This window comes from Artemia franciscana, chromosome 9 (genome assembly GCF_032884065.1).
Source record: "Artemia franciscana chromosome 9, ASM3288406v1, whole genome shotgun sequence".
In the NCBI taxonomy this organism is placed as follows: Eukaryota; Metazoa; Arthropoda; class Branchiopoda; order Anostraca; family Artemiidae; genus Artemia; species Artemia franciscana.
In genome coordinates this window covers 49,553,254-49,575,872 of record NC_088871.1, presented here as the reverse complement: position 1 = coordinate 49,575,872, position 22,619 = coordinate 49,553,254, and the positions used below count along the sequence as shown (strand labels likewise).

The 22,619-nt window shown below is 35.7% G+C and overlaps 1 protein-coding gene across 3 annotated transcripts in view; it reads right to left on the bottom strand.

The window, feature by feature from the left end:
• The window catches only part of LOC136031516 (uncharacterized), a 335,648-nt gene that overhangs the window by 287,215 nt on the left and 25,814 nt on the right, over positions 1–22,619 (bottom strand). For 2 of the 3 annotated variants that reach the window (XM_065711185.1, XM_065711186.1), the window contains exon 2: positions 7,028–7,464. In XM_065711185.1, the coding sequence (XP_065567257.1) occupies positions 7,028–7,450 (423 nt within the window). In that variant the 5' untranslated portion in view covers positions 7,451–7,464. Of the gene's footprint in view, positions 1–7,027; positions 7,465–20,316; positions 20,408–22,619 lie in introns of those variants that run through there. The other variant, XM_065711184.1, reaches the window with a different exon arrangement.

The following is a 22,619-nucleotide window of genomic DNA, read 5'->3' as shown; positions in this document are numbered from 1 at the left end:
GTGCCATAAAAACACGCAATCATAATGTTTCTTCTGGCAAAAAAAAATACAAATTCCACATTTTTTTTTCAGATAGGAGCACAAAATCTCTACAGAAGAGTTCTTCAATGTGCTGAATCTGGTGGCGTGATTTTCACTAGGATTCTTTGACATTAGGGGGTGTTTTCTCCAATTCAAAAATCAGGCACATTTCCTCAGGCTCGTAGTCTTTGATGTGTAACTTTAAACTTAATGAATGTTATATATTTGGAATCAGCATAATAGTTTTTTCGATATATCTTCTGGCATCAAAATTCCATTTTTAGTCTTTTGGTTACTATTGAGCCGCGTCGCTCCTTACTTACAATGCGTTATCACGAACTGTTTGATCTTCAGTAAATCATAGAATCAGGTACAAACGCATAATGTTTTCCGAGCCGGAGGAAAAATTATGATTTTAGGAGGAGCTCAAGCCCCAACACCCTCCCTCTATATAAGTCCCTGCACAGAATAGCCTTTCACTTTAGAAAGTTTTTTCATAAGGCAAATCCTCCTTTAAAAAATAAGGACTATCGCTCTTGAAGCCTACTATCATTAATCTGTTATCTGTGACCCTAACCCTGTGGATACGCCACCGATTTCAACCTACTCTACAATAAACACAAGAAAATCACCGGAAGACCTAACATGATTAACCCATTATCCCACAACTGATACAGTTAACAATTGAGTTAGTTAGCAACTGCATCTAAACATATCAGTTATCTTTATTCCAGGGGAAATTAACACGATAATTCTGCTTTAGCAGGTTTACATTGGTGTAATTCAATAAATTAACCATCTCTTTCATATAATAAATTTAGTATTTTGAGGAATAGAATTATGAATATAAAATTTAACCCGAAATATAATACTATTTGTATATTGTTTCTTTTTTTCGGAGCCTATATGAATCCGAGGGTCTTTGGTAATTTTTCATAACATACCGGGTTGCTCAAAATCACACCCCCTAGAAAAAAGTTAACGCAATAATCATATTTTTATAGCTTTAGATCAGTACAATTAACCTGAAACATAATAACACTTTTTCTGGACTTTTTTTAAATTTTAAACTCGTACCCCCCCCCCCCCAGTATTGCCATTTTTGACCATTGCGCTTGGGCATTGTCAAGCACATGCGCATGCATGGCGAGAATTAGAAATGAACTATTTATACCAAATTTCAACCAACAGTACCGGTGTTCGATTGGATAAAAGTTTCGCACTGTCAACTAATCAGAAGCCTTGACAGCCCTTAACCGCAGGGTCACTGAAAGCCGATGAATTTGAGACTGATGGTTCGAATTTAAGACAGGTGGCTCAAATTTGACCCACGGTGACCAAAATAACAATACTGGGAGAGTTTCGCAAAAGAAGACTGGCAGACTGCGGTCGCTACCCTGTGGATGAATTTGAGTACTGCTTAGTCATTTTCCGTGAAATACCTCGGGTTCCCCAAAATCACACTCTATACGGAAATTTGAAATATTACCTGATACTAAACCATTTAACAAGTATTTCATGATTACAGCAATAGGTGCAACCTAGTAAACAGCGAAACAGAGCCCATAGTAACCAACAATTTAAAAACCAGTTTCGAAAAAACTATCTATTCAGAAAGTCAATTTCGATTTGAAGCTAATTCAGAAATCATAACTTTTTCAAGTTAAAATTACTAGTAAAAGCTTACTACAAAAACGCATTTATGGTAGAGCCTGAAAGCCAAGGTCGTATCCAGAATATTTTTGGGGGGAGGGGGGCTACAAAGAATTTTTCGTGGGGGGAGAATTTACAACAAAAACTTTCAAAAACGCATCAAAAATTCGTTTATATTCATTATGTTACGTTTTATAGAAGTCAAACATTTCGGGGGGATTTAAATCCCCATACTCCCCCCTAGTCAAACAAAAAATTACGTCAAGCAAAGACGGGAAATGCAACGTTGGAATCACCATTTTCGAAGACCCTGGACAGGACAGGAGAATTAGAGTTCCCCACCTTGAACAGCAAGAAATCTGTGAAGCAATAATTTTTGTTTATTTTAAGTTTCAACTTCGATCCGTAATATAAAACATTAATCTTAGAATAAAATGCGATTTATTTTGTTATATGAATGATGGCTATATTTGCGTACAAATAATGGATATATATTTGTTTCTCTAGAAGTGAAACCATAATGTTTGCTTCTTTTTGAAGAAATGAATTCACCGCGAATGAAATGTATATGTTACCATGAATTCCCTTTTCTCTGCTTGGATTCAATTAGCTTTGCGAGTCAGCCTTTTCAGTCTTATGCAAGCCATGATGATAAAAGTTAAAGTTAGGTTAGCTTATGTTAGTTAAGGTTAGGTCACGTTAGATTTGGTTAGGTTAAATTTGGTTCTAAATATCAGAAATGGGTTTAAAACCTAAGCTAATCAAACCTAATCAAATCTATTCTAACCTAACCTGTAATCATCAAACCTTGCATTAAATTGAAAAGGTGACTGGCAACGCTGACTAAATCCAAGGAGAAAAAAAAGGTATTTCAGGCATTTATCGGTGAATGTCGACATTCACCATTTTGCGGACATTCACGGTAACATACACTACAACAGTGGTTTTCAAATTATGGTTCACAGATCGCTGGGGGTCCGCTAAGCTATCATACATGGTCCGCGGCAGATCTCAATTTTTTTTTTTTGTATCACGCATTATCTTGTTCTATTATGCAATTATCTTCTTAGATTTTTAGCACAAATATGTGGAAAGTGAGTTAAGGGAGCACTTGTAAAATTTGTTATAAAATTAAGGATTCTAAAGAAGTGTTTAATGTTAAGTTTACAAACAGATACCCATTTTTAGAATTTACCTTCAGTTAACTAATTATCTTCATCAGACACTACATTATACATTTACAAATTCTTCTGTACATTTAAAAATTCTTTTTTTAGTTTTAGTTTGTTTATTCATGCAGAGTTCCCACGACATGTAATGAGTTTTGGGAGGTCAGTAATGGTAAAAGTTTGAGAACCACTGTACTACAATATAACTGGAAATATGATAATCTTTGAAATAAGAATACAATATAATTGGGCCTCGGGGGCTCAGACCCAACAAAATACAAATCTTATCAAATTTTTGACCACTTCTTTTTTAAATTATCAAATAGCTTTTTTTATTATTATTGTTTACCAAAGATTATCATTACTGGCTTCCCCTCCCCTGATTCTTTTTATATCTAGACTCCTCCCGAAAAGAACTAAAGGGTATGTCCCTGATTTGATGCGCAACGTGGAGCCACCATTTGTACGGCCTAACCCACAATACACAAAAAATTGAAAAAAAAGCACATGAATAGATCCATTAAGTAGCTACTGAAGTTGACAATCGAGTTTTTACGAGTGGCTTCGATCTTCAGATATTCCACTTCTTTCAGCATCTCATGGACGAGAGGAAGCATTCTTTTGTCTCTGAGTCAAGAATAGCCGCAATTTAGCATGATGATTAAGACATTCTAGGCCAAAAATACCAGTCATCAGATGATTTGTTTGGCCTTCTGCCCGTAAATGAACCATGGGGTAAAGCTAATATAAAAGTTGATTTTTTTATGGGGAAAGAAATCGACAGTTTAGTAGCAGAGCAGAAACAAGGGAGTTTCAAAGAGAAGGGGCAAATCTTCCATGTTAATGCCGTCTTAAGAAAGCAACAAAAACAATGACGGAGACTGAACCACTTTCCGTGACTAAGAAATAAAGAACTTCAAAAAAAAAGAAATGCGCGCTTTGAGACTAATGTATTACATTGTTTCGTGTGCCAATAAATTATTTAATGGCTAAAGTTATTTCACGCATAAAGCAGTAAAAATAGATCGGTACTTATTAGCTAGCACACACTCGAGTATCTATTTCGCGAAAATGAAATAATTACCGGTTTTCGTGGTCTTTATACCAGACAAGGCTCAGTGAGAAACTACATTGTAGTAATATTTTAATTAAATATTTAGTTGGTATTTTGGTTAGGTTAGACTAGGTTAGTTTAGGTTACGTATCTAATATAATGCGGTCTAGACGGCCATAATTTTTTCCATACTTCTTTGTTGCAGTTTGCATAATTTTGTTACTAAACTATTATGTTCTCGTAATATTTTGGTATATTTTAATATGATTAACCTAACTTCAATTCTTGAGTGTGTACTAGCTAACAAGGAAGTGCCAAAGGATTTTATAAACGAAGGGTAAAGATGTAAATAAACATAAAAAAAAGTAGGCCACTAGAATAAAATTTGATTGTCCAACACAAAAGATGCACGAAGCCATTTACAAGAATAAAACATTTCTAAGCATTTTTGGTCAATGACAAAACTGCAAAACTATGCGAACTTAAGCAATAATATAATCACCAGTGTTTCATTTTGTTTGCTAATTTAGTTTAAAAAATTAATTTTTTTTTTATGGAATACAAAAAAAATCTAGTCACATCAGCCAAATTAAAAACTGCTTTTGGGCGACACAACTAACCTAAAACTTAAAAGGAAGAAGACCAAATCTAAATTTGCGAGCCATAGCAATGAAAAATTCAATTGGAAGATTCAAAAAATATTTTTCTGCTAGAAAATCACACAACGATCTTTATAACTCAGAATTTGGCTAATTCAGAACACCCTGTTCTGAGAAAAGTACGCGAGCATCAGAATCAGCAAATACTTCATTATCAGAATACGGTCATAAACATAAAAAAATACAACAGATAAAACAGCCAAATATCAAACAGTTCAGGGTAACGAACTGTAGTAAGGAGCGACCCGGCTCAATAATAAACGAAACTCTAAAAAACGGAATGTTGATGCTAAAATATACATAAAAAGAATCGGGTTTTTATCCTGATTTTAAATATATAAGTTTCATCAAATTTAGTCTTTGTCATCAAAATCACACCATCGCATTCGGCGTATCAGAGAACCCTATAGCGAAAATTTCAAGCTCCTATCTACAAAAATGTGGAATTTCGTGTTTTTTGCCAGAAGACAAATCATGTGTGCGTGTTTACTTGTTTGTTTGTTTTTTCCCAGGGGTCATCGTATCGACCAAGTGGTCCTAGAATGTCGCAAGAGGGCTCATTCTAACGGAAATTAAAAGTTCTAGTTTTTTAAGTGACCAAAGAAATTGGAGGGCACCTAGGCCCCCTCCCACGCTCTTTTTTCTCCAGTTTCAACGGATCGAAATTTTAAGATAGCCTTTTTGTTCCGCATAGTCAAAAACCATAGTAACTATGTCTTTGGGAATGACTTACTTCCCCACAGTCCCTGGGGGAGGGGCTGCAAGTTACAAACTTCGACCAGTGTTGACATATAATAATGGTTATTGGGAAGCGTACAGACGTTTTCAGGAGACTTTTTTTTTGGTTTTGGGGGGTGGGGTTGAGGGGATGGGGCTATATGGGAGGATCTTTCCTTGGAGAAAAATGTCATGGGGGAAAAGAAATTCGATGAAAAGGGCGCAGTATTTTCTAAAATTACTATGAAAAAACAATAAAAAAATAAACATGGAAAGGTTTTTTCAATTGAAAGTAAGGAGTAGCATTGAAACTTAAAACCAACAGAGATTATTACGCATATGAGGGTTCTAAAAATACTTTAGCATAAAGAGCGAGGTATTTAGGAGGAGATAAATACCTCGCTCTTTATGATATAGTATTTTTAGTAATTTCAACTGTTTATTCTACGGCCTTTCTGATTCAAGGGTCATTCTTAAAGAATTGGGACAAAACTTACGATTTAGTGTAAAGAGCGAGGTATTAACGAGGGTACAAACCCCTCATATACATAATAGAAATTTAAGAATATAAAAGTTTGTCACGTAAGTTAATTTTTAAGTTACGTATATTTTTACTAATAAAAACATTCGTTAAAAATTTAAATTTATAGTTGCCTTTTTATGTAACCGAAAAATTACAGAGCAACTAGGCCTCCTTCCCTACCCCTTATTTCTCAAAATCGTCCGATCAAAACAAAGAGAAAGCCATTTAGCCAAAAAAGGAATTAATATTCAAATTTCATTTTAATAATTTATGTGTGGAGAGCCAAAATCAAACATGCATTAATTCAAAAACGTTCAGAAATTACATAAAAAAATAGTTTTTTTAACTGAAAGTAAGGAGCGACATTAAAACTTAAAACGAACAGAAATTACTCCGTATATGAAATGGGTTGTCCCCTCCGCAATCCCTCGCTCTTTACGCTAAAGTTTGACTCTTTGCCATAATTCTGCTTTTTTAAAACAATTAAAAGCTTTAGCGTAAAGAGCGAGGCATTGAGGAGGGGACAACCAATTTCATATACGGAGTAATTTCTGCTCGTTTTAAGTTTTAATGTCGCTCCTTACTTTCAGTTAAAAAAAACTAGCTTTTTTATGTAATTATATACTAGTAACCCTAGTAACAGATCACTACAGCATAAAGCTGACCGAGGCCAACACAGGTGCGCACGCTCTGCCTTAGTCTTCGGCAACCTCTCATCTTTCATCCTGTAAGACGTGGTCTTGGAATATTAACCTTTCTTTTATTATACATCTAGGAAGTGGGATCGAACCGCATTCTTGTATAACTTTGTGTTTGAATATACGGTCAGCAAGGCCGTATCCAGGATTTTTTATTCGGGGGAGGGGTACAAAAATTTTAAAAAACACATCAAAAATGTGCTTTTATGCATTTGTTTTTACGAGTAAATCAAACTAGTACCGAAAACTATTCTGAACATTTCCTTTGGAACGGCCCCAACAAATCTTCCTCGGGCTTTCTAAGCATTCACCTCTGAGAGCCATACTTGATCCCTGTCATGACCATGGCATCTAATATTCTCATCTTAGTTTGCACTTATTTTCTTAGTCTACTGAACTTTTAACCAAGTTTAATATAATATTAATTACGGGTTAATTCTTACGAAAAAAAGGTTGATGTAAAAAACTAAGTTTTCAAACTAATCCATCGCAAATCGTATTTACCAAACCAAAACATTTCAAATTCAGCTTACCTCCCTGTTCTGTTTTATAATATTTTTCTGGCGACCTCTTTGAAACCTAAAGCTGTTACTTCTATAGAGCTCGTTGTCTTCCTCTGGATTTCCAAAGACCTTAGCGCGTTCACACATTTCCAATAAATGAGCTTCAACATTTTGCATACTTCCAATATTTTTGTTTGCCAATGCCCCAATGGCTCTTTTCGCCCTCGTGAGAGGGGGCATTTTAACACTATGATCATCTTTAACCCCTCTTTCGTCTAAAACGCGCACTGGGAGATGCACTGACAGGTCAAAACCATTAAGAGAGCATGGTGATAGGTCACTTTTCTTGCTAGAAATGCTCAAAAGGTTGTCACATGACTTGCAAAGGTTACACGACGACCTAGTTTTTTCTTCTTTACGTCTAACACCAAATTGTTTTAAAAGTCGCTCCATTTTTCAGTCATATCCTGTAAGAATTAATGTCAAGATCAAAGATACAGAAGCTGTCTAATACATAAAGTGGTTTCCAGGGCAATTGTTCTAAGTAGGCTACCAGTAGAAAGTACCTTAATTCAGAAGGCTTTTTTCTAAGAGCCCAGGGAAGTAGGCGTTTCTTACATTAGAAAGGACTTAGAACAATCAATATAACAGATTCTTTATAGATTAGAGAAAGAAACCCAGTAAGAAATAGACTAGACAGTTTTACCGTTTCTCAAAAGAAGGAGGGACTCCATATTCTTTTCAGAGATGACAGAATGTTTCTTTTTTCCTTCTTTCTTTACATCTGTCGATAGTTTTTTTTTTCAGAATTCTACAAAGACATGAATTAGTTCAGACGTGAGTCAGTTCATGTGAATTAGTTTTTCATAAATACGGTGTGTATAAACTGCGAGGAAATGATTTTTGTTCGTCATAAGCTTCAACTTCGCTCTTTACTTTCATCAGAAAAAGTTTTTTTTTTTTTAAAGTTAGTTAAGAACTTTTTGAATTTGTGCCATCGATCAACAACGCACATATTTATCAGCGAAGAACCATATTCCCTGTCCTACAAAGGGACATATTTCATCCATCCCTATAAAAGTAGAAAAAATCCTTCAGTGCTAGCATTTGGAACTTTTTTTCCGAGGGAAAAAATTATTCAATAATTTGAAAAAGAAACAACCAAAAATTTGGGTACGTTTTGGATTTCAGGGGGCCCACACCCCTACTCTCCCCTATGGACATAACTGTTATAATAAAATTTCAGTGGCGCAGCGAATTTCGTTTCGATCTTTTTTCCATCGATTAAATAAAAAAACAAGTTTTTTTAACGGAAAGTAAGGAGCGACATTAAAACTTAAAACGAACAGAAATTACTTCGTATATGAAAGGGGCTGCTTCCTCATCAACGCCCCGCTCTTTACGCTAAACTTTGACTCTTTCTCTCAACTCAGTAAAAAAAAATTAGTGTAAAGAGCGGGTGTTGATGAGGAAGCAGCCCCTTTCATATACGAAGAATTTCTGTTCGTCTTAAGTTTTAATGTCGCTCCTTACTTTCAGTTTAAAAAACTTTTTTTTTATTTAATTTCTGAACGTTTTTGAATCAATACATGTTTTGATTTTGGCTCTCCGCAGAGGAATAATTAAAACGAAATTAGCATATTTATTTTTTTTGCCTAAATGGCTTTCTCATAGTTTTAATCGAACGATTTTGAGAAAAAAAGGAGCGGGGGAGGAGGCCTAGTTGCCCTCCAATTTTTTGGTTACTTAAAAAGGCAACTAGAACTTTCAATTTTTTACGAATGTTTTTATTTGTAAAAGATATACGTAACTTATAAATTAGCTTACGCAACGAACTTTTGTATTCTCATGTTTTTTTTTATTACATATATGAGGGGGTTCACCCCCTCGTCAGTACCTCGCTCTTTACACTAAAGCTTGAATTTTGTCCAAATGCTTTAAGAATGACCCCTGAATCGCAAAGGCCGAGTAATAAATAGTTGAAATTACTAAAAATACTTTAGTGTAAAGAGCGATGTATTTAGGAGGAGATGAACCCCTCATATGCGTAATAATTTCTGTTCGTTTTAGGTTTTAATGCTGCTCCTTACCTTCAATTGAAAAAACGTTTTCATGTTATTTTTTCATTGTTTTTTTTATCATGACTTTTTATTTTTATCAAACTTTTTCATATTTATTAATGTTCATTGTTTTTGTTTTTTAATAATGCTAGAAAATCCTGCGCCCCCTTCGTGGAATTTTCGAAGGAAAGATCCTCCCACGTAGTTCCCTCGCCTAAACCCCCCAAACCAAAAAAAAAACTGAAAACGTCTGCACGCTTCCCAATAACTATTACTGTATGTAAACACTGGTCAAAGTTTTTAGACTATGCTGAACAAAATTGGCCATCTAAAAATTTTAATCCGTTGACTTTGGGAAAAAATGAGCGTGGGAGGGGGCCTAGATACCCTCCGACTTTTTGGTCACTTAAAAAGGGCTCTAGAACTTTTGATTTCCGTTAGAATAAGCCGTCACACGACATTCTAGGACCACTGGGTCGATACAACCACCCCTATAAGACAAAAAAACAACAACAACAAATAAACACGCACCCGTTATCGGTCTTCTGGCAAAAAATACGAAGTTCCTCATTTTTGTAGATAGGAGCTTGAAACTTCTACAGAAGAGTTCTCTGATACGCTGAATGCGATGATGTGATTTTCGTTATGATTATATTACTTTTAGGGGATGTTTCCCCCTATTTTCCAAAATAAGGCAAAATTTTCTCGGGCTCATAACTTTTGATGGGTAAGACTAAATTTGATGAAACTTATATATTTAAAATCAGCATAAAATTAGATTATTTTGACGTACCTATTAATATCAAAATTCCGTTTTTAGAGTTTTGTTTACTATCGGGATCGTGTGCTCCTTACTACAGTTCGTTATCACGAACTGTTTGAAACATATCCATAGGGCCAAGGTTCTTGGAGCGTACGTAAGAAATACCTTGAAAATACATTTTATTCATTTGAAAATTTTATTTGATCATATGAAAGAAGTGCTCTGAAATTCGGGGAATCTTAGCGTTTCGGGGAGGGCATAAGCCTTCCCTTCTGAATAGATTTCTTACAGGTTTTCCTAGAAGTATAGACGCCTGGCTATGCTATGGGTGAAGCTAAAAAAAGCAATATTTTGTTCAAAACTTGTCTTTGTCGATAATATCCTGTCGGTTTCATCTAAGCATCGGCACTGTTTCTGTTTTTGAGAAAAACAGAAACAGAAAAAAACAGTTAGAAAAAAAACAGAACAGAAACAGAAACAGGTCAAACAAAAACAGGTGACCTGTTTCTGTAATCTATTCTGTTTTTTGAAAAAACAGAAAACAGCTGTTTTTTTTTTTAAAAACAGCTGTTTTAACAGCTGTTTTTCCTGTTTTTTCCTTACTTCTTCTATTTCTAATTGGAAAGAAAACATCTTCTTGTTAAATCCTTGTAGTCACATACAAAAGATGAGCAACTTCGTGTAATTCAACACACTAGCGTATTTTTAGGGGGGGGGCGAAATTTGTCATAAAATGTGTCCAATCGGGTGATACCAACGCTATATTCCTTTCAAGCTTAAATTTCATTTATAATTGGCAATTTACCCTAGTTGCTCTTAGACCGTTGCTTTAGCGGTAAACCATTGCTCAAAGCATATACCAACACTATATTCACCGCTTAAAGCACGGATGCTTTCAAGCCGAGGCTACTTAGACTGCTGCTTGCTAATATATACCAGACAGACACAGAGTCATCCCATCTAGCTTATGTCCACCGCTTAAGTTAGAGGCTATTTAAACCGTCGCTATAGCGGTAACCCATTGCTCTAAGCAAATACCAACGCTCTATAACGCTCTATGGTTAGACCATTGCTCAAGTGGTAATAACCCTCCGCTACACACATACCAATGTGTCTAGGTTCACCGCTTAAAGTACGGATGCCTTCAAGCCGTGGCTTGTTGGACCGCTGTTCTAGCGGTAACCCATTGCTCTAAGTAAATACCAACGCTATATTCCTCTTTTATATAGGGTTTCATTGAGCCCATGTTTGCCGCTTAAAGCACGAATCCTTAAAGCCGTCAATGGTTAGACCGTTGCTCAAGCGGTAATAGCCATCCGCTACACATATCAAACAGTTCGTGGTAACGAACTGTAGTAAGGAGCGATCCGGCTCAATAGTAACCAAAACTCTAAAAAATTGAGTTTTGATATCAATAGCTACATCAAAAGAATCGCATTTTAATGCTGATTTTAAATATATAAGTTTCATCAAGTTTAGTCTTATCCATTAAAAGTTACGAGCCTGAGAAAATTTGCCTTATTTAGGAAAATAGGGGGAAACACCCCCTAAAAGACCCGACGATCGTTAAGATCGTCGGATCTTAACGAAAATGACACCATCAGATTCAGCGTATCAGAGAACCCTATTGTAGAAGTTTCAAGCTCCTATCTACGAAAATGTGGAATTTTGCATTTTTTGCCAGAAGACAAATCACGGGTGCGTGTTTATTTGTTTGTTTTTTTGTTTTTGTTTTTTTTTCCCAGGGGTCATCGTATCGACCAAGTGGTCCTAGAACGTCGCAAGAGGGCTCATTCTAACGGAAATGAAAAGTTCTAGTGCCCTCTTTAAGTGACCAAAAAAATTGGAGGGCATCTAGGCCCCCTCCCACGCCCATTTTTTTCCCAAAGTCAACGGATCAAAATTTTGAGATAGCCATTTTGTTTAGCATAGTCGAAAATCATAATAACTATGTTTTTGGGGAAGACTTACTCCCCCACAGTCCCTGGGGGAGGGGTTGCAAGTTACAAACTTCAACCAGTGTTTACATATAATAATGGTTATTGGGAAGTGTACAGACGTTTTCAGGGGTATTTTTTTGGTTTTGGGGGTAGGGTTGAGGGAGGGGGCTATGTGGGAGGATCTTTCCTTGGAGAAATATGCCATGGGGGAAGAAATTCAATGAAAAGGGCGCAGGACGAATCTGGTCACGTTAGAAAAAAACGTCAAATTAAGAGCTTAATATACAATGCTGGGTGTTCGGAGCCTCTCTATTATGGAGTATAATTTGAAAATAACACAACTATACGAGTGATAAAACATATATACCACAACCATAACTCAACTAACGAAAGAACTGCTAAGAGATAACACAACTATAAAGCGAAAACAGGTGAAAACTAACGGGAAAATAAACGAACTAATAGGTGGAAGGGGCCCAGAGAAAAAATATAATCCTTTTTCAATTTTGAGCCTAACTTCTGCAAAGGATTAATAATGTCAGAAGCCCCGAAATACCGAATTATTTTCTTTTCAAACAGTTCGTGGTAAGGAACTGTAGAAAGGGGCGACCCGGCTCAATAGTAAACGAAACTCTAAAAATCGGAATTTTGATGCTAAAAGATACATCAAAAGAATCGAATTTTTACGCTGATTCTAAATATATAAGTTTCAATTAATTTTGTCTTTGTCATCAAAAGTTATTTGCCTTGAGAAAATTTGCCCTATTTTGGAAAAAAGGGGGAAACATCCCCTAACAGTCATAGAATCTTAACGAAAACCACACTATCGCATTCGGTATATCAGAGAACTCTCTAGCAAAAATTTCAAGCTCCTATCTAAAAAATGTGGAATTTTGTATTTTTTGCCAGAAGGACAAATCACGGGTGCGTGTTTATTTGTTTGTTTTTTTTCCCAGGGGTCATCTTATCGACCAAGTGGTCCTAGAATGTCGTGAGAGGGCTCATTGTAACGGAAATGAAAAGTTCCAGTGCCCTTTTTAAGTGACCAAAAAAATTGGAGGGCAAATAGGCCCCCTCCCATGATCATTTTTTCCAAAAGTCAACAGATTAAAATTTTAAGATAGCCATTTTGTTCAGCATAGTCGAAAACCATAATAACTATGTCTTTGGGAATGACTTACTCCCCCACAATCCCTGAGGGAGGGGCTGCAAGTTACAAACTTTGACCAGTGTTTACATATAGTAATGGTTATTGGGAAGTGTTCAGACGTTTTCATGGTTTTTTTTTGGTTTGAGGGGGTGGGGTTGATGGGAGAGGGCCTTGTGGGAGGATCTTTCCTTTGAGGAATATGTCACGGGGGAAGAAAAATTCAATGAAAAGGGCGCAGGATTTTCTAGCACTACTATAAAAAAAAAACAATGAAAAATAAACATGAAAACGTTTTTTCAAATGAAAGTAAGGAATAGCATTGAAATTTAAAACAAACAGAGATTATTACGCATATGAGGGGTTCTAAAATTACTTTAGCATAAAGAGCGAGGTATTTAGGAGGAGATAAATACCTCGCTCTTTATGCTAAAATATTTTTAGTGATTTCAACTATTTATTATTCGGCCTATTTGATTCAGGGGTCATTCTTAAAGAATTGGGACAAAACTTACGATTTAGTGTAAAGAGCAAGGTATTAACGAGGGTACAAACCCCCTCGTACACATAATAAAAATATAAGAATATAAAAGTTTGTTACGTAAGTTAATTCTTAAGTTACGTATATTTTTTACTAATAAAAGCGTTCGTTGAATATTAAAAGTTCTAGTAGCCTTTTTAAGTAACCGAAAAATTGGAGGGCAGCTAGGCCTCCTTCCCCACCCCTTATTTCTCAAAATCGTCTGATCAAAACTAAGAGAAAGCCATTTAGCCAAAAAAAATTAATATACTAATTTCATTTCAATAATTTATGTGCGGAAAGCCAAAATCAAACATGCATTAATTCAAAAACGTTCAGAAATTAAATAAAAAAAACTAGTTTTTTTAACTGAAAGTAAGGAGCGACATTAAAACTTAAAACGAACAGAAATTACTCCGTATATGAAATGGGTTGTCCCCTCCGCAGTCCCACGCTCTTTACGCTAAAGTTTTTAATTGTTTTAAAAAGTAGAATTGTGGCAAAGAGTCAAACTTTAGCGTAAAGAGCGAGGGACTGCGGAGGGGACAACCCATTTCATATACGGAGTAATTTCTGTTCGTTTTAAGTTTTAATGTCGCTCCTTACTTTCAGTTAAAAAAACTAGTTTTTTTTATTTAATACCAACAGTAGAGACATTGTCATATGGGGTTCCCATCTAGCCCATGTCCACTGTATAGCGTTCAAGCTTCTCTCTCTTTCTCTATCTCTCTCTTTCGCTCAGATTTACCCCGCCGTGAATTAGCATGAGAGGTTGACTCTAGTTGAGCATTGTGGAGTGACATGCATGAGAGGAAAATTTTCAAGTAGTCAACCCGTAGTCAACGGGTTGACTCTATTTCGGCATTGTCAAGGGACATGCATGCACAGAGAGGTGTAGCATAAATGGGGGACAGTCACAACGGCAATCAAAGGGGTAAAATTAACCTTGACTGGGTTGCCCACTTAATTGGACAATCGGTCTTAGCTTTTTTCTACAATTGGCCATGACTTTGACTTTTCCCACAACTATTCCCTTTTTGTTGAAATTCAAAAATCAACGGTATCATGGTATCATGCCCGCTAGATGTGCGTTTCGGTACGGTAGGTACGGGTAGGTATCATGCGTTTCGGTATCATGCCCGCTAGATAGCGCGGTATTTGAAAAAAAAAACAGAAAAAAAACAGAAAACAGATAAAAAAAAAACAGAAACGGAAAAAAACAGATGAAAAAAAAACAGAACAGAAACAGAAACAGGTAAAACAAAAACAGGTAGCCTGTTTCTGTTTTCTGTTCTGTTTTTTGTAAAAACAGAAACAGAAACAGGCAGAAACAGGCAAGAAAAAACAGAAACAGAAACAGAAAACAGAAACAGTGCCGATGCATAGTTTCATCACTTCGGTGTGGCGTTTTTTTTCTTTTCTTTATGACCCTATGTATGGTTTGTTCCTAAACATATTGTTTTTCATTTAATATGCTTAAATGAAACAGTTTTTAGCTGTAATCTCTTACTTATCAGTTCTATTTAAGCATCAAAACTATTAATAAGTGAAAAAGATGTGTCAACTTCTGGGAATTATCGGGTTTCAGACTAAGACCCCACCCTTATAAATTCTTTTGTTTGGAATGAAGTACCCCACAAGCCTTTTGATAAGAGGGAGTCGAAAGATAACAACAACACTTAAAAAAGAAATGTAGTGCCCAAATATAGCAGGTGGCAGGCAGAGCCAAAGGGCAAATCTAGCCAGATTGCAAATCACCCAATGGCAATGTTTTGGATGTGCTGGGAGTTGAATTGCACCCTAAAGACAGTTATGGCCGAAAGGAAAATCCTTATAAATCGCCCAGCCAATTTTCTTCATTTGTCTTGAACTTAATAAAGATCAATTAAAAAAAACATGTTGAGAAATGATATCACTGAGAAAATTTACTAAGGTTAAGGCAAAAATGACTGGAAGCTATGCTTCAAGGTTTTATTCTGTCAAGTTAAGAAACAGCGACACAAATGAAAACCCTTCCTCCTTCAAAGACCACCTACAAATTACATTTATATAAAATTCAGCCCAAACGAAATTTGATCCACAATAAGTTTAACCTGACATAATTTAACCCGGAAAACAAATCAGCCAAGTATAACTCTACCCAAGCAAAATTCTGTCCACGTGAGGCTAGGAACCTGAGAACAGCTTTAGACAGCCTTAAAAAAAAATGTGCTGCTGTGCAGTTGATTCTGGCTAATTTTGGACTATGCTTGTACATTATGAATTTGAGAATTTATCACCTAACACTGACCCAAAGACCTTTCAGGAAATTCCTCGCACTATAATACATTACTCATGTTATCCAATCATTCACCCATAAAATAGGGTGAAAATCCGGTATTGGTTCGTGACTTTGTTGCTTTTAAAGTTTTTTTTTTTAATTTGCCAACTAACTAGAGAGTTTTTAGCAATTATGCATTCATCAATAAATGAAGAGAAAATTAGCCTTCATTCGCTAAGATATCAATACATAGCCAAGCTCTATTAGGTAAGGTCGTACCCAGGGATGGGTTGAGGGCTAGACCACCCACCCCGAAAAAAATACCTTTCCCCCCCGCACCGAACAAAATCCTGGATTCAACCTTGCTAGTAGCTCGTTCCTATTACTTGCTAGAAAAACCAGACTTGCGAACTGTAGAATACTTTCCCTTTTTCAACATTTCAAATAGACCTGTAGAATGACTTAGCAGAGCATGGCTATATCTTGATATAGTGAATGGAAGCTAATTTTATTTTACATTTTTTTACGCATCCACAGTCACTCAAAGCTCTGTAGTTACTTGGCAAATCAAGAAGAATACTTGTAAAAATCTATGTGAGTTATGACATCAATCTTGAATTTCCACCCAATTTCCTCCGACTCTCAAACTCGTGAGCCACATAGGTCCGAGTCTCGGAAGATTTGCTCTAAGAAACCGGACAAAACCAAGTGTGGGAGAAAAAAATGTGAGACTGGTTAAATTCTAGTTGTTTTTTTATATGCTGTTAAGCAGTTGAATTAGGAGAGTGAAACTTTCGATAGTGAATTCAGAGCCTGAATTATATCACAGGAAGGTGATTTCAAGCTCATATCTCTACTCTTTCTCTATTTCTAAAACATAAGGCAATTGGATAGAATGCAGGAATACAATATATAATTAGGTTTTCCAAGTTCATTCAAGAATAGTGATTTTTGGACGGCAAAGGGGTAGAGGTACATACTTTAAAAGATTTTACTTGGGCATAACTTAGGGTATTGACCCATTCCCGTGAGTTTCTTTTGTTTCATAAACTTCTAAACGACTTTCCAAGAAAACGAAAATAGAAATTCGCTTTCCATAGAAATCGAAGATTCCCAAAAAAGAGCTTTATCTGAAATTGTGCAATTACAGGAGTGGAAAATGTGTGGGATGATGGGGCGGTTCTGCCCCTCCCTGCGCATAGATTTGACTCCAAATTGGCTAGAATAAAATATAAAAATGTGCAATTTTGTCTCTTTTAAATTTTTTAAAACCGAGTGCTGGCTTGAACTTTTACGATTACGATTGAAGTTATCTTTGTGGGTTAAGAGATCCACTTTCCATTGCTGGATGACTTTTCCTAAGTAGGATTTCTGTGGATTAAGTTTCACTGGTTATGGTCATTCCGCATTGATTGAAATTTGCCAGATTAAGTTATGTCAAGCTGATATCTGTGGGTTAAATTTTGCCTCAATTGAGTTTTGTGTGAGCATAAGCAAACATAGACTGAATCAGGTTTATGTATAAAAGCATATGATCTAATTGGGTCTCTGAAAAAAAAAAATAATTTAAAATTTGCACTTCTTTATAATTCTATTTTTGAAGATGTTGTGTCGGGACGTAACAAGTATTTTGCTAAAAGGAGATGGGAATCATTTTTGTTAAAATTACATCACTAGCAATAACAGTATACCACTGTTTTTTTTTATTAAATAAAAAAACTAAGTTCTTTTTAACTGAGCGACATTAAAACTTAAAACGAACAGAAATTATTCCGTATATGAGAGGGGCTGTCCCCTCCTCAATTCCCCGCTCTTTACGCTAAAGTTTGATTCTTTCTCACAACTCTACTATATAAAAAAAAGGAGGGAACAGCCCCTTTCATACACAGAATAATTTCTGTTCGTCTCAAGTTTTAATGTCGCTCCTTACTTTCAGTAAAAAAAAAACTGTTTTTTTGTTTAATTTCTGTACCTTTTTAAATCAATGCAGGCTTCGATTTTAGCTCACCGTACACGGATAATTAAAACGGAATTTGCATATTAACTTAACTTTTTTTTTTAACTAACAATAACCTTATAATAACTAAGTTTGATTTTTATTCCATTATTTAGGAATGACTCTTAAAGAACAATGGCTGTTTAATTTGAATAATAACCTCTTTTAAAAATAAAAAAAACTTCTAGCGCAAGAGCGAGCTATTAAGCAGAAGCAATCCCCCTTAAATACGTAATATTTGAAGGGACTAAACTTGTTTCATCAAGTTTAAATTTTCTCATTGCTTGTTTTTAATAATGCTGGAAAATCCAGCACCCCCTTCATCGAAATTCTATTCCCCTATGATAAATTTCTCCATGGAAAGATTCATCCACTTAACTCCCGACCCTGACCCCCCCCCCATCACCAGAAAAATCCCCCCTAAACCGTCTGTATACTTCCCAATAACCAATACTGTATGTAGACAATGGGCAAAGTTCATAACTTGCGGCCCATCCCCTGGGGACTGTGGGGGATTAAGTCGTCCTCAAAGCCATAGTTATTAGGCTTTTCGACTATGTTGAAAATAGCTATCTCAAAATGTTAATCCAGTGATATTGCGAAAAAAATCAGCGTAGGAGGGTGCCTAGTTGCCCTCCAATTTTCGGCATTTGAAAAAAGCACTAGAGTTTTTAGTTTCAGTTAGAATGAGCCGTCTCGCTACATTCTAGGACCAAAGGGTCGATACGATCACCCCTGGGAAAGAAAACCAGACAAACAATTGAACACATATCCGTGATCTTTCTTCTGGCAAAAAATACAAAATTCTACATTTTGCCGATAGAAGCTTGAAACTTCTACAGTAGGGTTCTCTGATACGCTGAATCTGATGGTATGATCAAAATAAGGCAAATTTTCTCAGGCTCGTAACTTTTGATGGGTAAGACTAAACTTGATGAAACTTATATATTCAAAATATGCATATATTGGTATTTAATTCCGTTTTTTAGAGTTTCGGTTACTATTAAGCCGCGTCTCTCCTTACTACAGTTCGTTACCACAAACTGTTTGAAAGGAGAAACTTTAAGAAATAGACCAGCAACTCAAATGAGGCGGAGTGAACGATTTTAAACATCATGCTTTTCCGAATTTTGATGTATAAGGTTTTGAATTTTGTCAAAATCCTTTGGGGCTAACTTGGAGCCAATTTTCTCAAATCAAGCGAAAAAGACAGTGACAACTGAAAAATGAGCGATAGAGTACCATAAAGGTAAAGATATACTAAAGAACACTGACCCGTTTCTGTAAATGCTTGAATTACGCAGGGTTACCTTAGTTTTGACAAGATTTTTGAAGAAACTAAATTTCAGCTAGGGAGTGCAAACTAGGGTCTAGGGGGCTTAGGCAAACCGAGGTGTCAAAGGTGCATTTGTCCCCTGGCCCCAGGTCAAATTACGCCCCTGGTTTTAAAGATCTATAACACTATTTTTTAAATTTGCGAAAAAGGTGGCACAAAAAAACCTTCTAGAATCATAGGAATTTTCTTTTCAAAACCTAATGCCAAAGAAAAAGAGGATAAAGAAACCCATGGTAAGTTAAACATTTTAGCCAAAGTTTTGATAGACACAGAATTGTCTTCTATGTAATCTTCTAAATACTAAGAGAAAGGAAAGAGAGGAGATATTTGCTTACCAAAACCTTCACGGTGTATATTTTGAACCCTGAATTCATTACTGAAAGTTTCATTTATCTAACAACTACTTTCCAGGATGGCAAAAATCCCCTTGTCTAGAACATTGCCGAAGAAATGGGGGAGTAGGGTAATAGTAACCTTACATAAAAACTTAGCTGATTCTCAATGGTTTGTATTGTTTTTTTTTCTTTACAAATTTCTCATCAATAGTTGGTTTGTAATGTCGAAAAATGACAATTCAAAACCAAAACCAACCCAAATTCTGGCCCAAATTCTGGCCCAAATATCCTGTATTTACACATATAGAATTGCAATCATTTCCGTTTCTGTTGATCGGATATTTGAAATCGCGAATCTGTAATAGTTTAGAAACAAATTTGGGCTATATATTTGCATATCAGGGGGTGGGGGTAAAGCATAGCATATATTAAATACGTAAACTAACCATTGCTGTATTTAATATATGCTATGCTTTACCTCCCCCCCCCTAATGTGCAAATATATAATAACTCCATAACGGAGAGTTTGCGGTAATTTTGCAAGAGAGAAAAGTTGTTCAAAAAGTTAAAAATGCATCTATTAACAATAATTTCATGACCTAAAACAATTGTTCAGGTAATAGGAACATTGACCCTTCATTTAAGTAGAAGATCTATTTTACAAAGTTTCACTTTTATAACACACAGATTCTTAAAGGTCATCAAAGGTCAGGACCCTCTAGAGGGAGAATGAGTGGGGGTGGGTAGCCTACCTCAAAAAACCTTCCTGGGCCATACTTTAGCCTGAAGACCCATCCCTGAAAGTTTCATTTTCCTAACCTAACCCCTTTCCAAAATAGTCAAAAGTAGCAAAGTAGAATTTTGCCTTTCATTTTCTTTCTATATGATATCTTAGTTCTACTAGTAAGACACTCACAGAAAATATTTTATACTAATAATATAAATCGGATCAGTTTCCAAACCTCAAGAAACTCCAGCAAGTTCAGACCAACCAAAATTCAGTATCCATTGAGAAGAATCCAACAGTATCTTAAACCAATCTTAATATCTACTGTTTGATATAAATGGCATTCATAGATACCTCAAGAACCAAAATACCCGCCGCTGCGTAGCGATCCCTAGGGTATAAGGCTCTATGTACCGACGGTAACATTAGATATTTGAGCATTAAGAAACCGCAATGTCTAACTTAGAAGTGATAAGTAGTATTTCAAGTCCTTCATTGTCATTTGACACGTTAATGATCTGTGATATTCGAAAATAAATCTTGCACGGTTTTTAAAGCCAAGACAGTGTAAATATTTCAACTATTACCTTTTTTACGTTACCATGGATAGGCCTCTCTAGGAGGGATAACTGGAGCCATTAGCCTAACCCCCGGAACTTTTTTATCACACTGGGCTTTTTCCAACCATACTCAGAAACTTCAGCTTGTTTTTCGCGCGGTTAGGCTTTTACTGAATGAAGTTTAGCCCTTTACATTCCCTCTGCTCAACTGATTAACCGTTTCGTTTTTTTTTCATTTGGGAACAACGGGACTTGTCAATAGTTCAAACAGAAGAAACCCTTCACGCAGTTTTGATTCTCATTCAGAAAGCAACATTGCTGCTATAATTTTTTTGGCTAGAAAGCCAAAAAAAAAGAAAGCAACATTGGCTTCAGAAAGCAACATTGCTGCTATAATTTTTTTGGTTAGAAAGCCAAAAAAAAAAGAAAGCAACATTGGCTTCAGAAAGCAACATTGCTGCTATAATTTATTTTGGCTAGAAAGCCAAAAAAAGAAAGCAACATTGGCTTCAGAAAGCAACATTGCTGCTACAATTTTTTTTGGCTAGAAAGCCAAAAAAAAAGAAAGCAACATTGGCTTCAGAAAGCAACATTGCTGCTATAATTTTTTTGGCTAGAAAGCCAAAAAAAAAAAAGAAAGCAACATTGGCTTCAGAAAGCAACATTGCTGCTATAATTTTTTTGGTTAGAAAGCCAAAAAAAAAGAAAGCAACATTGGCTTCAGAAAGCAACATTGCTGCTACAATTTTTTTTGGCTAGAAAGCCAAAAAAAAAAGAAAGCAACATTGGCTTCAGAAAGCAACATTGCTGCTATAATTTTTTTGGTTAGAAAGCCAAAAAAAAAGAAAGCAACATTGGCTTCAGAAAGCAACATTGCTGCTATAATTTATTTTGGCTAGAAAGCCAAAAAAAGAAAGCAACATTGGCTTCAGAAAGCAACATTGCTGCTATAATTTTTTTTTTGCTAGAAAGCCAGAAAAAAGAAAGCAACATTGGCTTCAGAAAGCAACATTGCTGCTATAATTTTTTCTGGCTGGCTAGGAAGTCTGTTTTTCTCGTCGCAATTCTCTCTTCAAAATATAAATCCTGGGTCATGATATCTATGTATTTATTCTTCTGACTCATAGCTCTTATAATCTCTTTAAAAATAAATAAAATAAAACATTGGTGTGTTTGTGCTTGTTTATTGAACACTACTGCATATCAAACAGTCTGTGGTAACGAACTGTTGTAAGGAGTGACCCGGACCCACTTCTTTTTTATCAAAATCCCCGATCAAAACTATAACAAAGCCATTCAGCCAAAAAAGAATAAATATGAAAATTTCGTTTTAATTATTCATGTGGGGTGAGCCAAAATCAAAACGTAAATTAATTCAAAAACGTTCAGAAATTAAATTAAAAAAACAAGGTTTTTCAACTGAAAGTAAGGAGTGACATTAAATCTTAAAACGGACATAGATTACTCCGTATATGATAGGGACTGTCCCCTCCTCAACGTCCCGCTCTTTACGCTAAAGTTTTTTATTGTTTTAAAAAGTAGAACTGTGACAAAGAGTCAAACTTTAGCGTAAAGAGCAGGACGTTGAGGAGGGGACAGCCCCTTTCATATACGGAATAATTTCTGTTCATTTTAAGTTTTAATGTCGCTCCTTACTTTTAGTTGAAGAAACTTGTTTTTTTTTTATTTAATGTAAGAACTAGAATAGCCAAGGCCCAGAGTGTTTTTTCATAAGTGAAAACAGGTGAAAGAATAAGAAGATAAGTCTACGAACCAAGAATAGAATATTGAAAGCTACGGTAATGACACTGATCAAGTACGGCAAGGACGAATTTAAAGGAAATTAGAACTTCATGGGAAGGAGGAAAGAGTAGAACTTGGAATTGAATGTGGTGGAGGAAGAGCGTGCGCAGCTTTGTTGGCCTCAAGCGCCTTAGTGCTGCAGCAAGTTACTAGTAGTAATAGAGGTGGTAGTTGT